The 15,774-nt window shown below is 63.5% G+C and overlaps 1 protein-coding gene across 1 annotated transcript in view; it reads right to left on the bottom strand.

The window, feature by feature from the left end:
* BSN (bassoon presynaptic cytomatrix protein) overlaps positions 1–15,774 on the bottom strand; it is a 78,187-nt gene that overhangs the window by 4,825 nt on the left and 57,588 nt on the right. Inside the window, exons 5-11 of the mRNA XM_042236202.2 lie at positions 8,979–15,623; positions 4,742–6,833; positions 3,642–4,432; positions 3,415–3,514; positions 2,783–2,914; positions 2,472–2,526; positions 2,042–2,134 (exon numbers count right to left, since the gene is read on the bottom strand). Coding sequence (XP_042092136.1) covers positions 2,486–2,526; positions 2,783–2,914; positions 3,415–3,514; positions 3,642–4,432; positions 4,742–6,833; positions 8,979–15,623 — 9,801 coding nt within the window. The 3' untranslated portion in view covers positions 2,042–2,134; positions 2,472–2,485. The remainder of the gene's footprint in view (positions 1–2,041; positions 2,135–2,471; positions 2,527–2,782; positions 2,915–3,414; positions 3,515–3,641; positions 4,433–4,741; positions 6,834–8,978; positions 15,624–15,774) is intronic.

Below are 15,774 nucleotides of genomic sequence, written 5' to 3' on the forward strand. Positions count from 1 at the left end.
TGAAATCTCCACAAAAGGCACCAGGAGACGGACACTCACAGCAGCGCTGACCACTTGGCACGATCAGCCAGATGTCAGGCTTTGAGGGAGACCCCTTGAAGTTCACAGTCAGTGGCCTCAGTGGCCCATGCGCGTCACGGGGCAGAACATGGGATGAAGCCACGCCAGTGGCTCCATTCGCTCCCCAGTGACACAGCCTTGGCCCTACACCCAAGGCAGATCCTGCCGTGGGCCTGGTCCCGAGCTGCCCCAACCTCCCCTCCCTTCAGCACAACTTCCCATTTCACCTCTGTTCCAGGGCAACTCAGAGAAAACATGTGGCGGAGCGGGAAGGCGGCAGGGAGTCCACTGCCCTGGGGGTGAAGGCGGGATGAACGCTGGAGTGCTGCGCTGCAGTCTCCTTAGAACAAATTCTGGGCTCTCCACTTTGGCCTGCAAAGCCCAGCCCAGCTGGCTCCTCCGACTACACCCTTGGACATCTCTCCCCTCCTCTATGGCTCTGGCTGTGCTGGCCTTCTGTCTGTCCCCGAAGTCTATCTCTCTCACTGGAGGCTCTGCAGCTGCCGTTCCCTCACCTGGGCCCATTCCACAGCAGCCTCTTCTCCCTGCTTGAGCCTTACCTGTCACTGACCACCTCCTCTAGTGTAGACCCCTCTGAGCCATAACTGCCTCACTGGCTTTAGAACACTTAAAACCTTCAGAAATTCCTTTCATTTTTTTTAAAGACTTTTTTTTATAGATTCATATGCTTCTCATTTTTTAAAATATTTTCTTTTTACTTAAGGACTCAATTTCATTTTATTTAATATTTTTGGCCACGCTCTGTGGCATGTGGGATCTTAGTTCCTTGACCAGGGATCAAACACGCACCCCCTGCATTGGAAGTGCAGAGTCTTAACCACTGGACCTCCAAGGATATCCCAGAAATTACCTTCTCATCTAATTTATTTTTGAACTTATTTCTTCTCCGCCCCTCTTAACAGGCTGCCAGCTTCAGAGGGCAGGGACCCAGTCCTGTTCTCTGCTAGATCCTCAGCGCTCTTCAGAACAGGGCCCAGCACCTACCTGTACCTGACAAACACTTACTGAATAAATGGATGGGAACTGGACCTTTCCAGTCTCCCCACTGGTCCTCCAGAGACAGGTGACCCTTTCGATCTCACTCCTTCCTACAAGCAGGCCAGGCCTGGGCAAAGGCCTCGCTGGTCCCAGGGCTCCCTTGTGATTTGATTGTTGAGCGCCTGGCCCTGCCACACACATGCCTGCCCACTGTGAGAAGCACCCATACCTCTGTACTCTTAGAAGCAGAAGTGGCAAAGGAGGGGTAGGAAGAGGACCCCAAGGCTATAGAATGCGAGGAGGTGGTTCCTGGTTTTGCACAGAGCAATGCAGACAGCCAGCCTACCCTCCCCACCATCCTGCAGGAGGTACCACTTCCTCCTGCCTGCCCGGAGGCAAGGCCAGGGCCAGAGAAGGCTCTAGGTCCAGGCTTCTGATCCTGCTTTGATCACCACAGCCCAGCAAGAGCCAGGGCCCCTCTCCTGAGGCCCTTCTGCTCTCTCCCTGGGCTGACCTGATCTGGAGCTGAGACTCCTGTCTGGGTGTCCTCCCTGACTCTGTCCCTTTCCCATCCACCTCTCCGCTCATTCTTCATGTCCCTCTTGCAACTGTGAGGTCAATTTTATTTTGATGTCACACTGAAGACTGCTAACTCTACACGGTTTGGGGACTCCAGCTTCATCTGAACATCTGGAGCAAAGTGACCAGCACTAGGCCTCAGAGACGGGGCTCTGGAATCAGTGCCCAGTGTATGGAGCCCCAGTTGTGGGGCACAGTTGGTTCTGCCCAGCCCTTTCCTGAGGTTACTACCTGAGTCAGCTCAGCTAGCTCAGTTGTTTCTGCCTCCAGGTAGCTGCTGGGCCTGTCCCAGCTGAAGGAAGCTCCCATAGGTCCCTCCTAGTTCACACTTGCAGAAGCTGGGTCGGCGGCCTGGGCCCTTCACCTCCTCCTCCGCCCAGCCCAGCCTGGTCCTGATACTCACTGTTATACGCAGAGTCCAGAGCTGCGCCCAGGCCTCTGGCTCCAGAGATTTTTCCACAGCAATGATATCATCTCCCTTCATTTCTTCAAGAGCCTGTGAAGTATACACAAGGGAGGGCTGGGAGGAGCTGCACCCTGCGGAACCCCCCCTACAACCTAATGTCAACACGTAGCTTTCAGAGCCCTGTCATGGGCTGGGGGTGCTGGAAAAGGACAAAGGGAAGCTGGCCCTGGCTTCCCTTTGCTGGGGATCTCTACTGTATAGATCCTCTGTGCACAGGGCCCCTCCTCCCCTTCCTCCTCCTACACTCACTGCAGCTCTAACCACATCACCCGCTGCTGAAGACCATGCTCCTCCCAGAAGACCTCCCCCACGTCCAGTGCCTCAGGCCTTTCCCAGGGGAAGGTGGGTACAGGAGGCTCATACTCACCCTGCAGGGCATGGTCACCAGAAGGAGGAGAATTTTTTACCAAAAGCAGACACAGCTGTGACACAGGAGAAAGGAGAGAGGTGTCAGGAAAGTGGGCAAGGCACCCTCCTAATCAAGGCCATTTGGTGCAAAGCCAAGCTCGGCCCAAGGGGCAGGGACTGCCTTAAGAATAACTAGGCAGCAGCAGGCGCACCCTCGGGCTGGCCCGTGCCGAGGTGGCCCAGCCTGGAACCATTCCCCAGACCCGAACTCTGCCACGGTAGGGCCCGTGAGCACTGCCCACCACAGACCCGGCTGTAGGCACTGCTTACCTTCCGTCAGCTTGCCGGCCTGCTCCGCAGCCCCACCGGGGAGGATCTTGGAGAGCACACTCTCCCCTTCGGCACCTGGCTGGCCGGCAGGAGCCCCTGGGGTCCCTCCAGGCTTGGCTCCAGCCTTCACACCTAGGGGGAAAGGAGCCACCATCATGAGCTCTTCAGAGTCTGAGCAGGCAAGTAATGGCAACAGAGGTGCCCTGTGCAATGAAAGGTGAGGAGGATGATGGAAAAATCAAGAGAGGAAGGTAAGAACAGGAAGTAAAGGGGTGTGAAGAAGCAGAAAAAAGAAAGAAGTTGAGGACGATAAGGAGCAAGGAAGGGAACGGCAGAGAAGAGGGAGGAGGGAGGAGGAAAATAAGGAGCTAGATCGTGGCACTGTGCTCACCAGCCCCTTCCAGGCTCTCCATTCGGAGCTGCCTGAGCCCTAAGTCCCCCGTGCTGGTGACCCATTGGCTAATTCTAACCCCAGGCTCATTTCTGCTGGGGAGGCCAGCAGCGCTGCTGGGCATTTCTCAGGAACCAGTGACAGCACGCAGTGTGGGGAAGCTCAGGGTCCCGGTCAGTGTAGGAAGAGGGCAGCCCAGGTACTCTGGGTCATAGCCAAGGGTGCCCAAAGGCAGGCTCACCTGCAGGGCCAGGTCCTGGCGGTGGCTGGGCCTGAGGAGGCCTCCCCTGCTGGGGCGCTTTGGCGGTCCCTTTAGAGCTGTTCGCCTGCTCTGCCCGTGGCTGCAAAACACAGAACACAGGTGAGCTACTGTCCATCCGCTCTGCCCAGCCTTGAACCCAGGGCCTGTCCAAGCTGCTGTCCCAGCATCCACCCTGCAGGGCCTCCATGTGCCGGAGCCCTACTTACTGGTCCTGACGGCTGGGGGCCTGTGGCTGTCGGAGGGCCTGCCTGAGGCTTCCCTGCTGGCTGGCTGGCAGCAGAGGCCGGACCCCGGGCAGCTGGCTGGCCCTGCTGCTGCAGCCGCGCCTGCGATGGGGCCTGCTGTGGAGGCTGCAGCCCGAGACCTTGCTGCGGCTGCGGCTGTGTCTGCGGCTGACGCGACGCTGTTGCCGACGGCATCTGCCTGGACGGCGGTGGCTGGGACGGCTGTGGCCCTGGGGCTGCCTGCCGGCCTTGCGGCTGCGGTTGGGATTCTAGCTTTGGCTGCAGTGCCACGGGCCCAGGGTGGGCCTGTCGGGAGCCCTTCTTGCTCTCAGAAGAGTGATGGTATGCTGACTGGGCACGGGATGGCTGTGAGTATTCAGCGGAGCTGGGGTACCCAGGCTGACCTTTCTTCTGCACCGCTGGGGCAGGGCTGGGCTGCGGGTGAGGCCGGGCCTCATGGCGACCCACGTCCCGAACGTGTGGTTTGGCAGCCCGCCGGCTCGGCTCCTCGCCGGCGTGGCGGCCCGAGTGCCGCCCGTGGTCACCGTGGTGTCGGTGCTCCTTGGCTGAGGCGTGGCGGCCCGGGCCACCCTCATCGTGTGGCCACAGGCCCTCCTCGGGGGGCTCATCGTAGTCGTGGTAGCTGTGCCTGGCAGGGCCTCGCTTCTGGGAGGAGGAGGAGACTGCGTGGCCCCCGTGGTGCCTGAACCGGTCAGAGCGGGCATCCCGGGGCTTATCAAACCAGTCTGTCTCCTCCTGGCCCAGGTGATACGCTTCAGAGACCAAAAACAGAACACGGTCAACCCCCGGGCTGGCCGCAGGGGGCTGGCCCAGCTGAAGCCATGCAAGGAAAACAGAGAGTGGGCCCACAGCCACAAGCGTTAACGCCAGGCCCCCAGCCCCCCCCCACCGCTGAGGCCAGGGCGCGGGCGGAGCAGGAGGAAGGGCAGCCAGCAGCAGGGCCCACCAGGTGAGGCACCAGGCCTGGCCCCTCCGGGACACCTCAGGGCTCAGGACCCCATGGGTAGGCAAGGCCCCCCAGGTGCTGAGCATCCGCAGACATCACCCCCAGCTGCCATTACCTTCGCTGTCGGAAACTACGCAGTGGGAATCATCCAGGATGTAGCCCTCATCACGCTTATATGAGTGGGACCGCGGTCCCTCCTTGACGTGCTCCTGGACATCGGGCATGGAGTGGCTGGAGCAGAATGGTGGGCAGGCGTCCCCGGGGGGAAGGGGGCCCCCAGCAGGGCGGGGCCGCCCCAAGGGGCTGACGGGGCTCTCCTCTTCAGAGGCCTGGCTCCGCATGGGGGGCCGGGTCCGGCCATGGGCCATGCTCAGAGATGAGGGCTTGGGGCCTGCTTTTTGAAGTCGCTCCACAGCCTCCCGTTCCCGCTCGTATCCCTTGGCCCGGCCCGCAAAGTCATGGCTGGACAGCTTCTCCCCACTGTATGCAGGTGCCCCCCGGGACCTGCTGCTCCCACCATACACGCGGTCATCCTCCTCCGCTGGGTCCCGGCTGGACACCCCATAATACCGCTGCTGCTCATACACGTTCTTCTTGAGCCCATAGGTGATTTCGTCCTGGAACTTCCTTCCCCGAGAAGCCAGGCTACTGCTGACTGCAGAGGAGGGGTAGGAAGCCAGGTCTGACTCCACGTCCTTGGCCTCTTCAATAGGTGAGAACTTGGAGATCTTTTGCTCCATGCCCTGCTTCCGGTGCTTGCTGCGCTTCGAGGGGACGGCAGCTGGGGCCAGGCTCTTAGAGGGGTGCTTGGGCCCCGCAGGGCCTGGACTATACTTGTCCGCTCGAGTGCCGTGTCTGTAGTCACTGTCGCTATAATAGTGCGTGCTGGCTGGTCGGCCATTGCTCTCCACACCCCGGTGGTGGCCGCTCTTACCACGGGGCTCGTAAGAGTCTTCCTCGGACTCTTCCTCCCCTCTGGTATAGCAGCAGGGCAGTGCGGACCCCTCGAGGATGCCTGGTTCTCCTGGCTCTTTCGCTGGACGCCCACTGCTGCTCGGCCCCAGGGGCTCCAGTCGCTGGCTCTCAGGGGCGGCGGAGGCGCTGTCCTTGGTCAGCTCACTGATATCGTCGATCATCACGTAGTTCCGGGGGACAGTCTGCTCCAGGCTGGTGTAGTGTGAGTCGGAGGAGTAGATGGGGGCTGGGCTCAGGCTCACACCGCTGCGGTCACTGGCCCGTGGCAGCTCGGGAGCCTTGCCCTGTTCGTAGCTGCTGCTGGCGGTGGGGCCAGGGCCGCTGTAGCTGGTTTCCGACGGGGCTGAAGACATGGCCACGACGGGGCTGGCGATCACCTCGTAGTTAGTGGACACTTTCTGCTCCAAGTCGGCCAGTGATGTCTGGCGTGGCTTCTGGTGGGGGGCACGGCTGTCAGCCTGGGCTGGGAAAAGGGTGGTCTGTGTGGTTGGCAGGGGCGTCTGGGCTGTATAATGGCCCGGGGGACGAAACGCTTGCTGGCTGGGCAGGCCAGGCTCAGAGGGGTAACTGGCACCGGGAGGAAAAGCAGGTGCTGGGTATGTGCTGGGACCAGGGTAGGTGGGTGCCTGGTGGGCTGCAAATCCGTTCTGAGTTGGCCCAGCGCTGCCTGCAGGGTACAGTGGCGCTGGAGGTGGGAACCGGGGCGGCTGGAAAGCAGCGGAGCCAGAGGGAGTAGTAGGGGCGGCGGCAGCGGCAGTGACGGGGATCTCCGCGTACTGGCCAGCCGGGGTGGCACAGCCCTGGAGCCGCAGCTGGTTGAGCTCACTGTCCGACAGATAGTCACGATGCTCGCTGAGACCACGCAAAGGTGGGTAGTCCCGGCCACTCCGGTCTTTGGCCAGAGACTCTTTGCGCTGGGTGATGCCCAGTTCCAGGTACTTGAGCTTGGCGTCGATCTCCTTCTCCTCCTCGTCCAGCTCCGCCTGCTTCTTGCGCAGCTTGGTGGACTCATGCTCCACCAGCCGTAGGTCCCGGTCCAGCTCCCGGAGCAGGCTGGCCTTGGTGGTGGGGACAGCGGTGGGCCCCACCAGCCCACGCTGCAGCAGGCTGGCTGCATACAGCTGCGGGGGAGCAGCCTGGCCAGCCAAGGGCAGGTGAGCCTCCTCTGGAGGGGGGCTGGGCAGTGTCCGCTTCACCTTGCGGACCAGGCCGTTGGGCGGCGGCGCCGACACCTGAGACAGAGGGAAGGGCGGGCAGCACTGAGACCCAAGGTGTGGGTGGCTTGTTGGGGCATGGGGTAGAAGAGCCCTGGCCTGGCTGGGGTCAGCGCCCCGGTTCTCCAGGCAGCCTCGAAGCCTGCCCTGCCCACCCAATGGCCTTGGAAGGAGGGCCTGTGATTGTCTTATGGGCCTTTTCCTTCCCAGAGCTCAGGGAGGTGGAAGGGGAGGAAGGAGAAGAGGCCCCTCTGGCTGATGCCCAGTACTAGCCTGGCCCCCAGCGGCTCTGAGAACCCCTGTTCATCTCCAGTGGGTTTATCACCTTCTGCCTCCCACTGAGTGTACTGAGGGCAGGAGAGTACGGGTTTGGCTCTGGGTGTGGGTCTGAGCAGCTGGCAAGGGCCAAGGGCAGCAGAGGGCCATGGACAGGAGTGGAGAGGGTCCTGGGCCCACCAGGTTCCCTAGAGGATCGTGGCCAGGGGTGCGTGCTGACAAGGTCAGGGGCTGCAGGCTCTGAGTCTTTTTTGCCTCCTGCCCTCCTCCTCTCTCAAGTGAAAGGCAGTTCAGCTGCCTGTTCAGTCTCCTCCTCCTGCAGCCCTATGTCACCCTCTGCCAGGCCATGCTCTCCGCCGGGCCCCAGCTTCCTCCACATCCCTGTCAGCCCCCGCGCTCTGAGGCTGCCAGACCCCTCGAGGGCCTCTGCGGCCGTACCTCTGGCTCCTTGGCTTCCTGGTGAGGGCGCCCTAACGTGTGCTGCCTGGGGCCCTGTTCACCTGCTCATTCTGGGTTGCCACAAGGTCCACACTGCCAGAAGCTTGGCCCTCCCACTGTCTCTAGCTCCCTGGGCTCTGGGTTTTACAGACCACCCAAATCCCCCAAATACACTGGGGACTGACACTGGACTTCTTACGGTTTATCTTGCCAAGCAACTCTCAACTTGCTTTCAACACGTGTCCTAAAAGAAATGCTAATGTGTCCCTAAACCTCAGGACGAAGGGTGGCCTTTGAGCGAATGGAACAAATTTCCCTCTTTGAACTCCTCACGCTGTTGTCCATCTCTTGTCATTTTGATCGCACGCTATGAGTGCTCATGGGAGTGCGCCCAGTGCACAGGACCTCTGTGCTAACCCTTGTTTGGAGGCAGGACCCAGCCTCTCTGACCTGCCCTCCCTGCCAGCGCTGACTCCGTATCGCACCCCCTCCCCTCTGGGCTGCATACCCCAGGGCTCTCCTCCACAATCCCACCCATCGAGGCCTCACCTCTCCCCTCTCTGCATCCTACCCAGAGGTACACCTCACAACGCCTCTGGCTCCTGCAGGCTCTCCCCAGGACCACTGTACAGGCACTTCCTTCAGTCCACCAGCCCACATTCTGCCCAGGAGGCTTCCTAAGATACTGATCTCATCCTGTCTCACCTTCCTGAAACATCCAGAAGCTTCAAGGGCCTTTGAGAAAAGTCCTCCCCTCCTGGCCTGGCATTCAAAGACCCTGGTGTCAGGCCCTAGCCATCCCCATCTTCCCAACACGCCACACCTTCTCTCACAGTTCCAGGACATCACTGGCAACTCAAGTCACAGACAAGGAGCCGCTATCTAGGGGAGCAGACAGGTGTGTGAACAGATTCACTGAGGGTTGAATGTGGGCACGGGACAAGATGAGGTATGGGGATGGGCCCTGAAGGGTAGTCCACGGGGCTGGGGCTTTGTGTGGGGCAAGGGGAGCCAGGCTGGAGCTGGGGAGTGGGGAGCAGCTCAGCCAGGTCCATGTTACTCATTTTCCCAGGAAAAATCCAGACGAAAGTTTTATACTTGGAGGGGCACAGGCCGGATGGGAGAGCTGAGAGGCCACAGGGAGGAAGTGGCAGAGCCTAGGCCAGCTGTGGGCTGTGAAGAGGCAGCTCTAGGGAGGGGCTGAAGTTTCCAGCAGGGTCTGGATAGCCTTGGGGGCCCAAGTGTGAGTTTGTCTTGCCCAGGATCACCTTGCTGGGCTGTGGGCTCCACCGGATATGCACCCAATGTGCCTCTGACTCGACTTCTAGCTCTGGGCCTCTGGAGCTGGAGGTGACTCCACCCCCACCCCAGGAGACGCCCCTCCCTGTGGGGGCCCCCAGGCTAGGCCGAGACCCCTGTCCCACCCTGGCCCAGCCCCGGTGCCCATACCTGGCTACCCAGTCCCCCCTGGTGCTGGTAGAGGGGGAACCTCTCTTTGGCAGACTCCTCGGCGGTGGGGCTGAGGGGCTTAGGGTCGGACAGGGAGCGCTGCAGGGTCTTCATGGGGCGCGGCAGCGTCTGCTGGCGGAAAGCGCTGTCAGCTGTGAAGTGCTTCTGGGGACTCACGTGAGCCTTGTTCAGCCTCTCACTGGAAGCAAAGGAGGTGTCCAGGAGCCGGTGTGGGGACAGAGGGGAGACTGGTGAGTAGAGGACCTGGGGGGACTTGGGAGGCTGGCGGCTCACAAGCTGAGAGAGGGACTCTGGGGGCAGGTGGGCCTGGTATCCGATCTCCAGGGGATCCGGCTTCTTTTTTTCGAATCTGCCCAGGGGCCCTGGGGTGACGATCTGGATGCCAGGCAGGTAGGGATTGATGGCGGTCGGCCCCATGAGCTGCGGCCCGGCCACGCCCTGGGCTTGCCCCTCCGGCTCCGTCTGGCAGGCCAGGCTCTCGCCGCGCCCAGTCTTCTCGGGTGCCGATATGTACCTGACGATCTCCACCTTGGGGTCGGTGACGGCCGTGATGTGGATGGCTGGAGAAACTCGGGGTAGCTGGTCAGGCTCCGTCTGCACGGAACAGTCGCTGATGGTCTGGATGCCCACGCTGCTCGTGGCCCTTGTGGCGGGGGCAGCAGCAGAGGAGGAGGCCGTGGCATCGTGCTTGCTGTCAGAGCCAGAGTCTGAGTGGCGGGAGAGACGGGACCGACGGCGGCGCACAGGCTGCTCCCACTCGGCGCTATCCTCGTCATCGGTCTGCACGCTGCAGTCGGCGCTCCGCCGCGCCCGGCGCCGTCGGGTCAGAAGGTAGCGGCCCTCTCCATCCTCCTCGTCCGTCTGCACACTGCTGTCCGCGATTCTTCTGACCCCACAGGGCTCGGGTGCCGACTCCGGCTCACACACGTCCCGCAGGCGTGGCATGGAGTGCCGCTTCTTGAGGCCACCACTGCGGCCTCCCTCCCACGGCTCCTCCGTCTGCAGCGACATGTCCGAGGCGGAGCTGGGGAGACCGCGATGCGGCATGGGCTCACGCGGCTGCCCAGACCCCTCGGGCACGGCGATGAAGGCTGCATGGGTCAGGGGTGGCCAGTACTGGCCGTTCTGGGCCAGCTCTGGGACGGCTGGGGGAGGCCCTCTGCCAGGTGCCTCACAGGCCATGGGGAAGGGCGGCTTCTGCCGCTGCTTCTGTTCCTCCAGCTGCTGCTGCAGCTGCTGCTGCAGCTGCTGGATCTGCTCCAGCTGCAGGCGCTGTTGGGCCAGCTGCTCCCGCTGCAGGGCGAACTGCGCCTGCCGCTCCTCCTGCTGCTGCTGCAGCACATGATGCTTGAGGGTCTGCAGCTCCTGCAGCTCCCGCTGCACCAGCAGCTGCTCCTCCTCACGGTGCCGCTGCAGCTCCACGCGCTCCCGCTCCAGCTCCTCCTGCAGCCGCAGCTGCCGCAGCTTTTCCAGCTCCACCCGCTCTCGCTCCAGCTGCAGCAGCTGCTCCTGCTGCTTCCGCTGCCTCTCCTCCGGCAAGGCATCCTCCTTCTCGAGCCCCGGCCGGCCCAGGGCCCCGCCACCACCGCCAGGAGTGGCCTCTCCCAGCGGCTTCTGGCCCGCCCCCAGGGCTGGGGCTGCTCCCATCTCCTTGGCAGCAGCAGGGGGTGCTGTGGAAAGGGGTTCTTCCCGAGCAGCCCCAGCAGGCAGCTCTGGCCTGGGGGGGCCCCCAGTCCCTGAGGCCTTGGCAGCAGCCGGCTTCCCCAGGTAGACAGGACCCTCGGTGGGTGGAACACTGGCAGGGGTGGGGAATCTGCTTGGTACAGGGTATCGGTACAGCCCCGTGGGCCCGAGAGGTATGCGCGGGGCAATCACAGGCATGCGCGTCAGGCTGGCAAGCGGCACAGCTGCGACTCCACCGGGTGGGTAAGGCCTGTACATGCCGCCACGCACCATGGGCCGCAGGACTGAGGCAGGCTGCGTGGTGATGGGCAGTGTCGCAGCAATTGGAGTATTGATGGTCGAGTAGATCATGCCATCGGCCGCCCGCACGGTGGCTGTGGATGGCAGCAGCTGTCTGACTGCTGCGGCCTGGCCGGCTGTAGGCCGGTACTGGGCCAGGTTTCCAGGACTCCCCTGACCCTCTGGGAAGGTGGGGTTCCCAAGGAGGCCAGGTCTCAGGGGAGCCAGGCCCTGTGGGGCACTGAGCCCGGGCTGGGGCTGATACTGCATGAGGTCGGGGCCCCCACCACCGCTGCCGTGCCTCCCTCCGTACTGGTCCATGGAGTTGAGGGCCGCGCACATACGGCTTATCTCACGCGCCGTGGTGGCGCTGTACTGGGCCAGGCTGGCCTCCTGGAAGCCAGCTGCATCTCCCCGTGGGCCATACCTGTGGTCCGAGTAGATGTTTGACACTGAGCTGTAGCGCCGCATGGGAAGCGGGTGAGTCAAAAGGTCTGTGGGGTGACGCAGGTCAGTGAATGAACCGTACTGCAAGCCCTGCCCAAGGTAGCGGCCATCTGCAAAGCCCAGGCTGTAGGAGTGCTTCAGGGAGCTGAGGTCCATGGCCGAGTCTCGCCCTGGGCCCTGGAAGAGCTGCCCAAACCTGTGGGCGTGGTAGTTGAGGCCAGCCTCAGCCAGATTGGTGTCGGACATAGAGGAATACAGCCTGCCAGGGAGGCCCTGTGGGTAGGGCCTCTGCTCTTCGTGGGGGCCGGGTCCCCCGATCACCTGCGCCCGGTAGGTGGAGGGCTCAGGAGGTTCCGGGTCCCGGGGACTATAGAAGGGGCCGCTGCTTTGGCCAGGTGGGGCAACTTCTGCCACGCTCCTCTCAGGTGCGCTTGGGGCGGCGCGGAAGCTGCCCGTGCAGCTGCTGCCGAAGGGGAACTTGTAGACCATGTCACAGCACGCCAGCTGGCTCTCAGGCCTCATCCCCGTGAGGTCCAGGGCCCCTGCCGGCTCCTCTGGGAGCAGTGTGCTCACGGTGCCTGCTGCACCTTCGCCCACCTGCACCACCACCGTGTGCGGCTTCCTGGCGCCCGGCAAGGCATGAGACCGCAGCTCTGTAGGGGCGGCCCGATGGGGTTCAGTACCAGGCTCTGGCACTGGGCCCGACTTGAGGCCAACACTCTGGCCCGGGCCCACTTGGGTGATCAAAACGTCCCTTCTGGCCAGAGGTGCTACCTGGTTGGACAGGTTATACCTGGCAAACTTAGTCTCCCGGGGTCTTCCCCGAGGCCCACCACGGTATGGTGTGGTCTGGACGGCCTGCTCTACCTGCTTGACCTGGGCCAGGCACACTGGGCTCCCTGCACCCTGGCCAAAGTCAAGCCGGCTCTGGAAGGGGTCTCCATAGACCACAGGCTGCTTCTGCTGAGCCATGAGCACAGAGGAGGCCATGGTGATGCTCACGGTGGTGGCGGTGCTGAGGAAGGCATGTGTCTGCTCCTGGGCATTGAGGTTGATCACCAGAGGCTGCACAGCAGTTGACTGGCGTCCTGGGATTGGATCCAGAGCCAGGCCGTACTTCCTCGCTTCCACAGCCAGAGAGGTCAGGTCCATGCCCTGGTCAGTGAGGATGATGGGCGTGGGCTTGACGGCGGTGCGAAGGTCTACCACGGCACTGCCTGGGGGCCTGGGGCCGGGCTCAACCCTAGACGTTCCAGGGACGGAGGAGATCCGGCACAAGGAGATGTTCTCGGCAGGCAGGGCGCCCCAGCCATACACTGCCAGGGGCCCATCTGCACCAGCGTTGGGTGCCCGTGGGAAGCCAGGGGGCCCAGGCGGCTCGGGGGGCTGAGACCCACTTGGAGGTGTTGTCTGGCTGTAGCTGTGGGTGGTGGGCTGTGTGTCAACAGGTGAGCACACTGGGGAAGTGGAGGCACTGGCATGGACCATCTTGGTCTGGCTGGAGGCATCTGATGCCAGGGTGATAACCATGAATGGGGCATCCTGAGAGGGTTGCTGCCATACCAGGCGAGGCGTGCTGGGTCGGTGTGGCGTTTGTGTGCCCTGAGCCACTGTGGGTGTCGGTGCAGGGGCACCAGGGATCCGTGGCGTGTCTGAGGCAGGGGTCGGGCTTGGCGTCTGTGTAGAGAACTCCACGGTGGCCCTTGGGCCCAGCTTGCCAGGGGAGAATGTGGGACTCTCTGAGGGAGAAGATGGAGAGAGAGGGGGGCTGGAGCTCACAAAGTAGGGATATCCCCGGGAGGTCTGTGGGGGGCCACTCTCACCCTCACTCATGCCCAGGGGCTTCTCTCTGGCAGCCCGCCCACTGACAGCTGGGCCACGGGGGGCCTGGGGTAGCTCCTCAGTTTGAGACCCATAGTTTGCAGTGGCCGGGCTCTGTTCACAGCCATGGCCAGTGAAAGAGGGTGAAGGGCTACGCTCCGAGGCTGCTGGGGAAGTCGGAGCCATGTACCCTCGTGGCAGGCCAGCTGGACCAGCGGTCACAGCCATGGAGGCCGAGGCCCCGAGGCCCTGGGCAAAGCCTATGCCTACTTCCTTGGAGGTGGAGCTGGGGGAGGCAGGAGTGCTGTGCAGCTTGACGGGGTCCTGAGGCTCCTTTGCAAAATGCTGAGTCACACGGACATCAGGGATGACTCGGCCCCCGCTGCTGTCTGAGGTGCTGGAAGTGGCGAAAGACACGGGGGCAGCGAGCTGGGTGGGACTGGTACCAGGGGTGAGCGGGCCACCATTCTGTTTCATCGGGTCCATGTACGCACTCTCGGCGTCCAGGAACTGCTTCTCCTTCTTCTTGTCCTCAGCAAAGGCCAGGTCCCGCGAGGAGGCCTGGTGCATTCGGGCGATGCTCTGGGACGTCTGGAGGATCTCCTGGTACACGGCTGCTCCCAGGCCGGCTGGCGTGCCCTCTGCAGCCGGCTGAGCAACCCCGCCGTAGTCACGGTCTGGGCTGTCCTGGTGTTCAAAGGAACCCTGGGCCCGGGGAGCTGTGGGCTGAGGGGGGCCACCGTGGGGCCCGCGGCCCCCCGCCGCCTGGCCCTGTTGCCGCTGGAGCAGCTCGGCCTTCCGCATCATCTCCTCGTAGGCCTCCTCAGCGCTCTTGAGGGGCCGGCCGGAGCTGGGGGTCGTGGCGCTGCCCGAGGGGGTCTCGGTTGGAGAGTAGAGGGCCATGAAGGTGGGCAGGTTGTACTCGCTGCCCGACTTGTAGAGCCGGCTGGGCGCCCCCTCCGGGGCCTCAGCCTCCGAGTCGAGGGAAGGGGAGGGCGAGTACTCGGAGCAGGAGGAGCGATGGAGCTCCTCCATCTCGGCCGCCTGCCTCAGCTCCTCCGTGGGCGAGGCGTCCTCGATGGGCGATAGGTTGCTGGGGGGGGTCTTGGAGCGCTCGCGCCGCCGCTGGGCCCGCAGCTCCTCCTTGTCCCGCCGGGTCTTGCGGGCCGTGCTGCGGATGCGCTGCTGCTCCACCTCCCGCATCTTCTCCTGCTCCCGCAGCAGCTCCTCCTCCTCCCGCAGCTCCTCCTCCTCAGAAGAGTCCTCGATGGTGGGCAGCAGGGGCCCATGCGAGCGGTGCCGGGCCTTGCGCTGCTGCTTGGCCTCCTCCAGCCGCTGCCGGCGGCTGGGGCTGCTGTCGCTGTCCTCCTCCAGCGAGGACAGGGAAGTGGGCGAGGTGCCCGACGTGTAGCTGGGTGTGGAGGCCGGCAGCGTGGATGAGTGCTCCCCGCGGGAGCGGTCCTCAGGCGAGCCCGTCAGGCTCTCCATCTCCAGCTCAGGCTCCCGGTCCAGGCTGGGGTCGGGGCCTGGGCCCATGTCCAGCTCATGGCTGTAGCTGCCTGTGCTATTGAGCTCAATGGTCTTGAAGCGGCGGAGCCCGCCCTGTAGGGCCCCAGCAGTGCCGTCCACGTCCTCTACGGGGCCTCCCTCAGACAGCAGCTCCTCATAGCCCGTGGTGGCGTTGTGGGGCAGGCGCCTCTTGGGCAGCACTCCTGGCTCTTGGCTGGACTCGGGCCGGGGCCGGGGGCCGCCCTTTTGGGAGGCATGTTTGGCCAGGCCAGGTCCGGCAGGGGCGGCCTCGTCCTCCTCCAGGTTGTCTTCCTCGGCGCTCATCTCCAGGATCTGCCGCCGCATGAACTCCTCGTCAGTCAGGTCTGCCGCCCGGGCCGGGGGCTGGGGCGGGAGCGGGGACAGGCCGCCTTCGCTGCTGTCCTCCACGTAGTCATGCCTCAGCTGGCTCCCGAAGTCGTCAGAGGACTCTGCTGCGTCCTGCTGCTCCCCCCGGCGCCCCCACTCCGTGGAGTCTTCTTCCTCCTCCAGGATCTCCTCCAGCTCCTCGTCGGAGTTGAAGGCCTCGGGCATGATGGACAAAGAGCGGGGCCGCCGCTTCTGCTCCTCGGCACTGCCACTCGGCGGCCTGCTCCGCTCACCACTGGGCGCTGGGCCCTGGGCCTCCAGCGAAGGCCGCATGCTGCTCCCTACCTTGTGGAGCTCCGAGGGGCTGGGCGGGCGGGGCCCCGTCACCCCGGCGCTGTCCAGCTGCTCCATCTCCTGCCGCACAATACCAGTGATCTCGCTCTGCGAGCTGGAGATGCCGTCGGAGGAATAGCCTGTGTCGCTGAGGCTCTGTGGGCTCCGAGACAGGTCCTGAGAGTAAGGCTTGCCCCCAGGCTCCTACAGTGGGCAAGAAGCAGATGCTGACTGCCGATGGCAGATGGCTCCTGGGGGAGCCCCAGCCTCTCTGTCAACCCCCGGGGCCCTAGGGAGGGGGTGCCTCCACTCTTGGGGGAATCAGGGCCCACCACCTACTCCATTGCTCTGGACT

This window comes from Ovis aries, chromosome 19 (assembly GCF_016772045.2).
Source record: "Ovis aries strain OAR_USU_Benz2616 breed Rambouillet chromosome 19, ARS-UI_Ramb_v3.0, whole genome shotgun sequence".
Classification (NCBI taxonomy): Eukaryota; Metazoa; Chordata; class Mammalia; order Artiodactyla; family Bovidae; genus Ovis; species Ovis aries.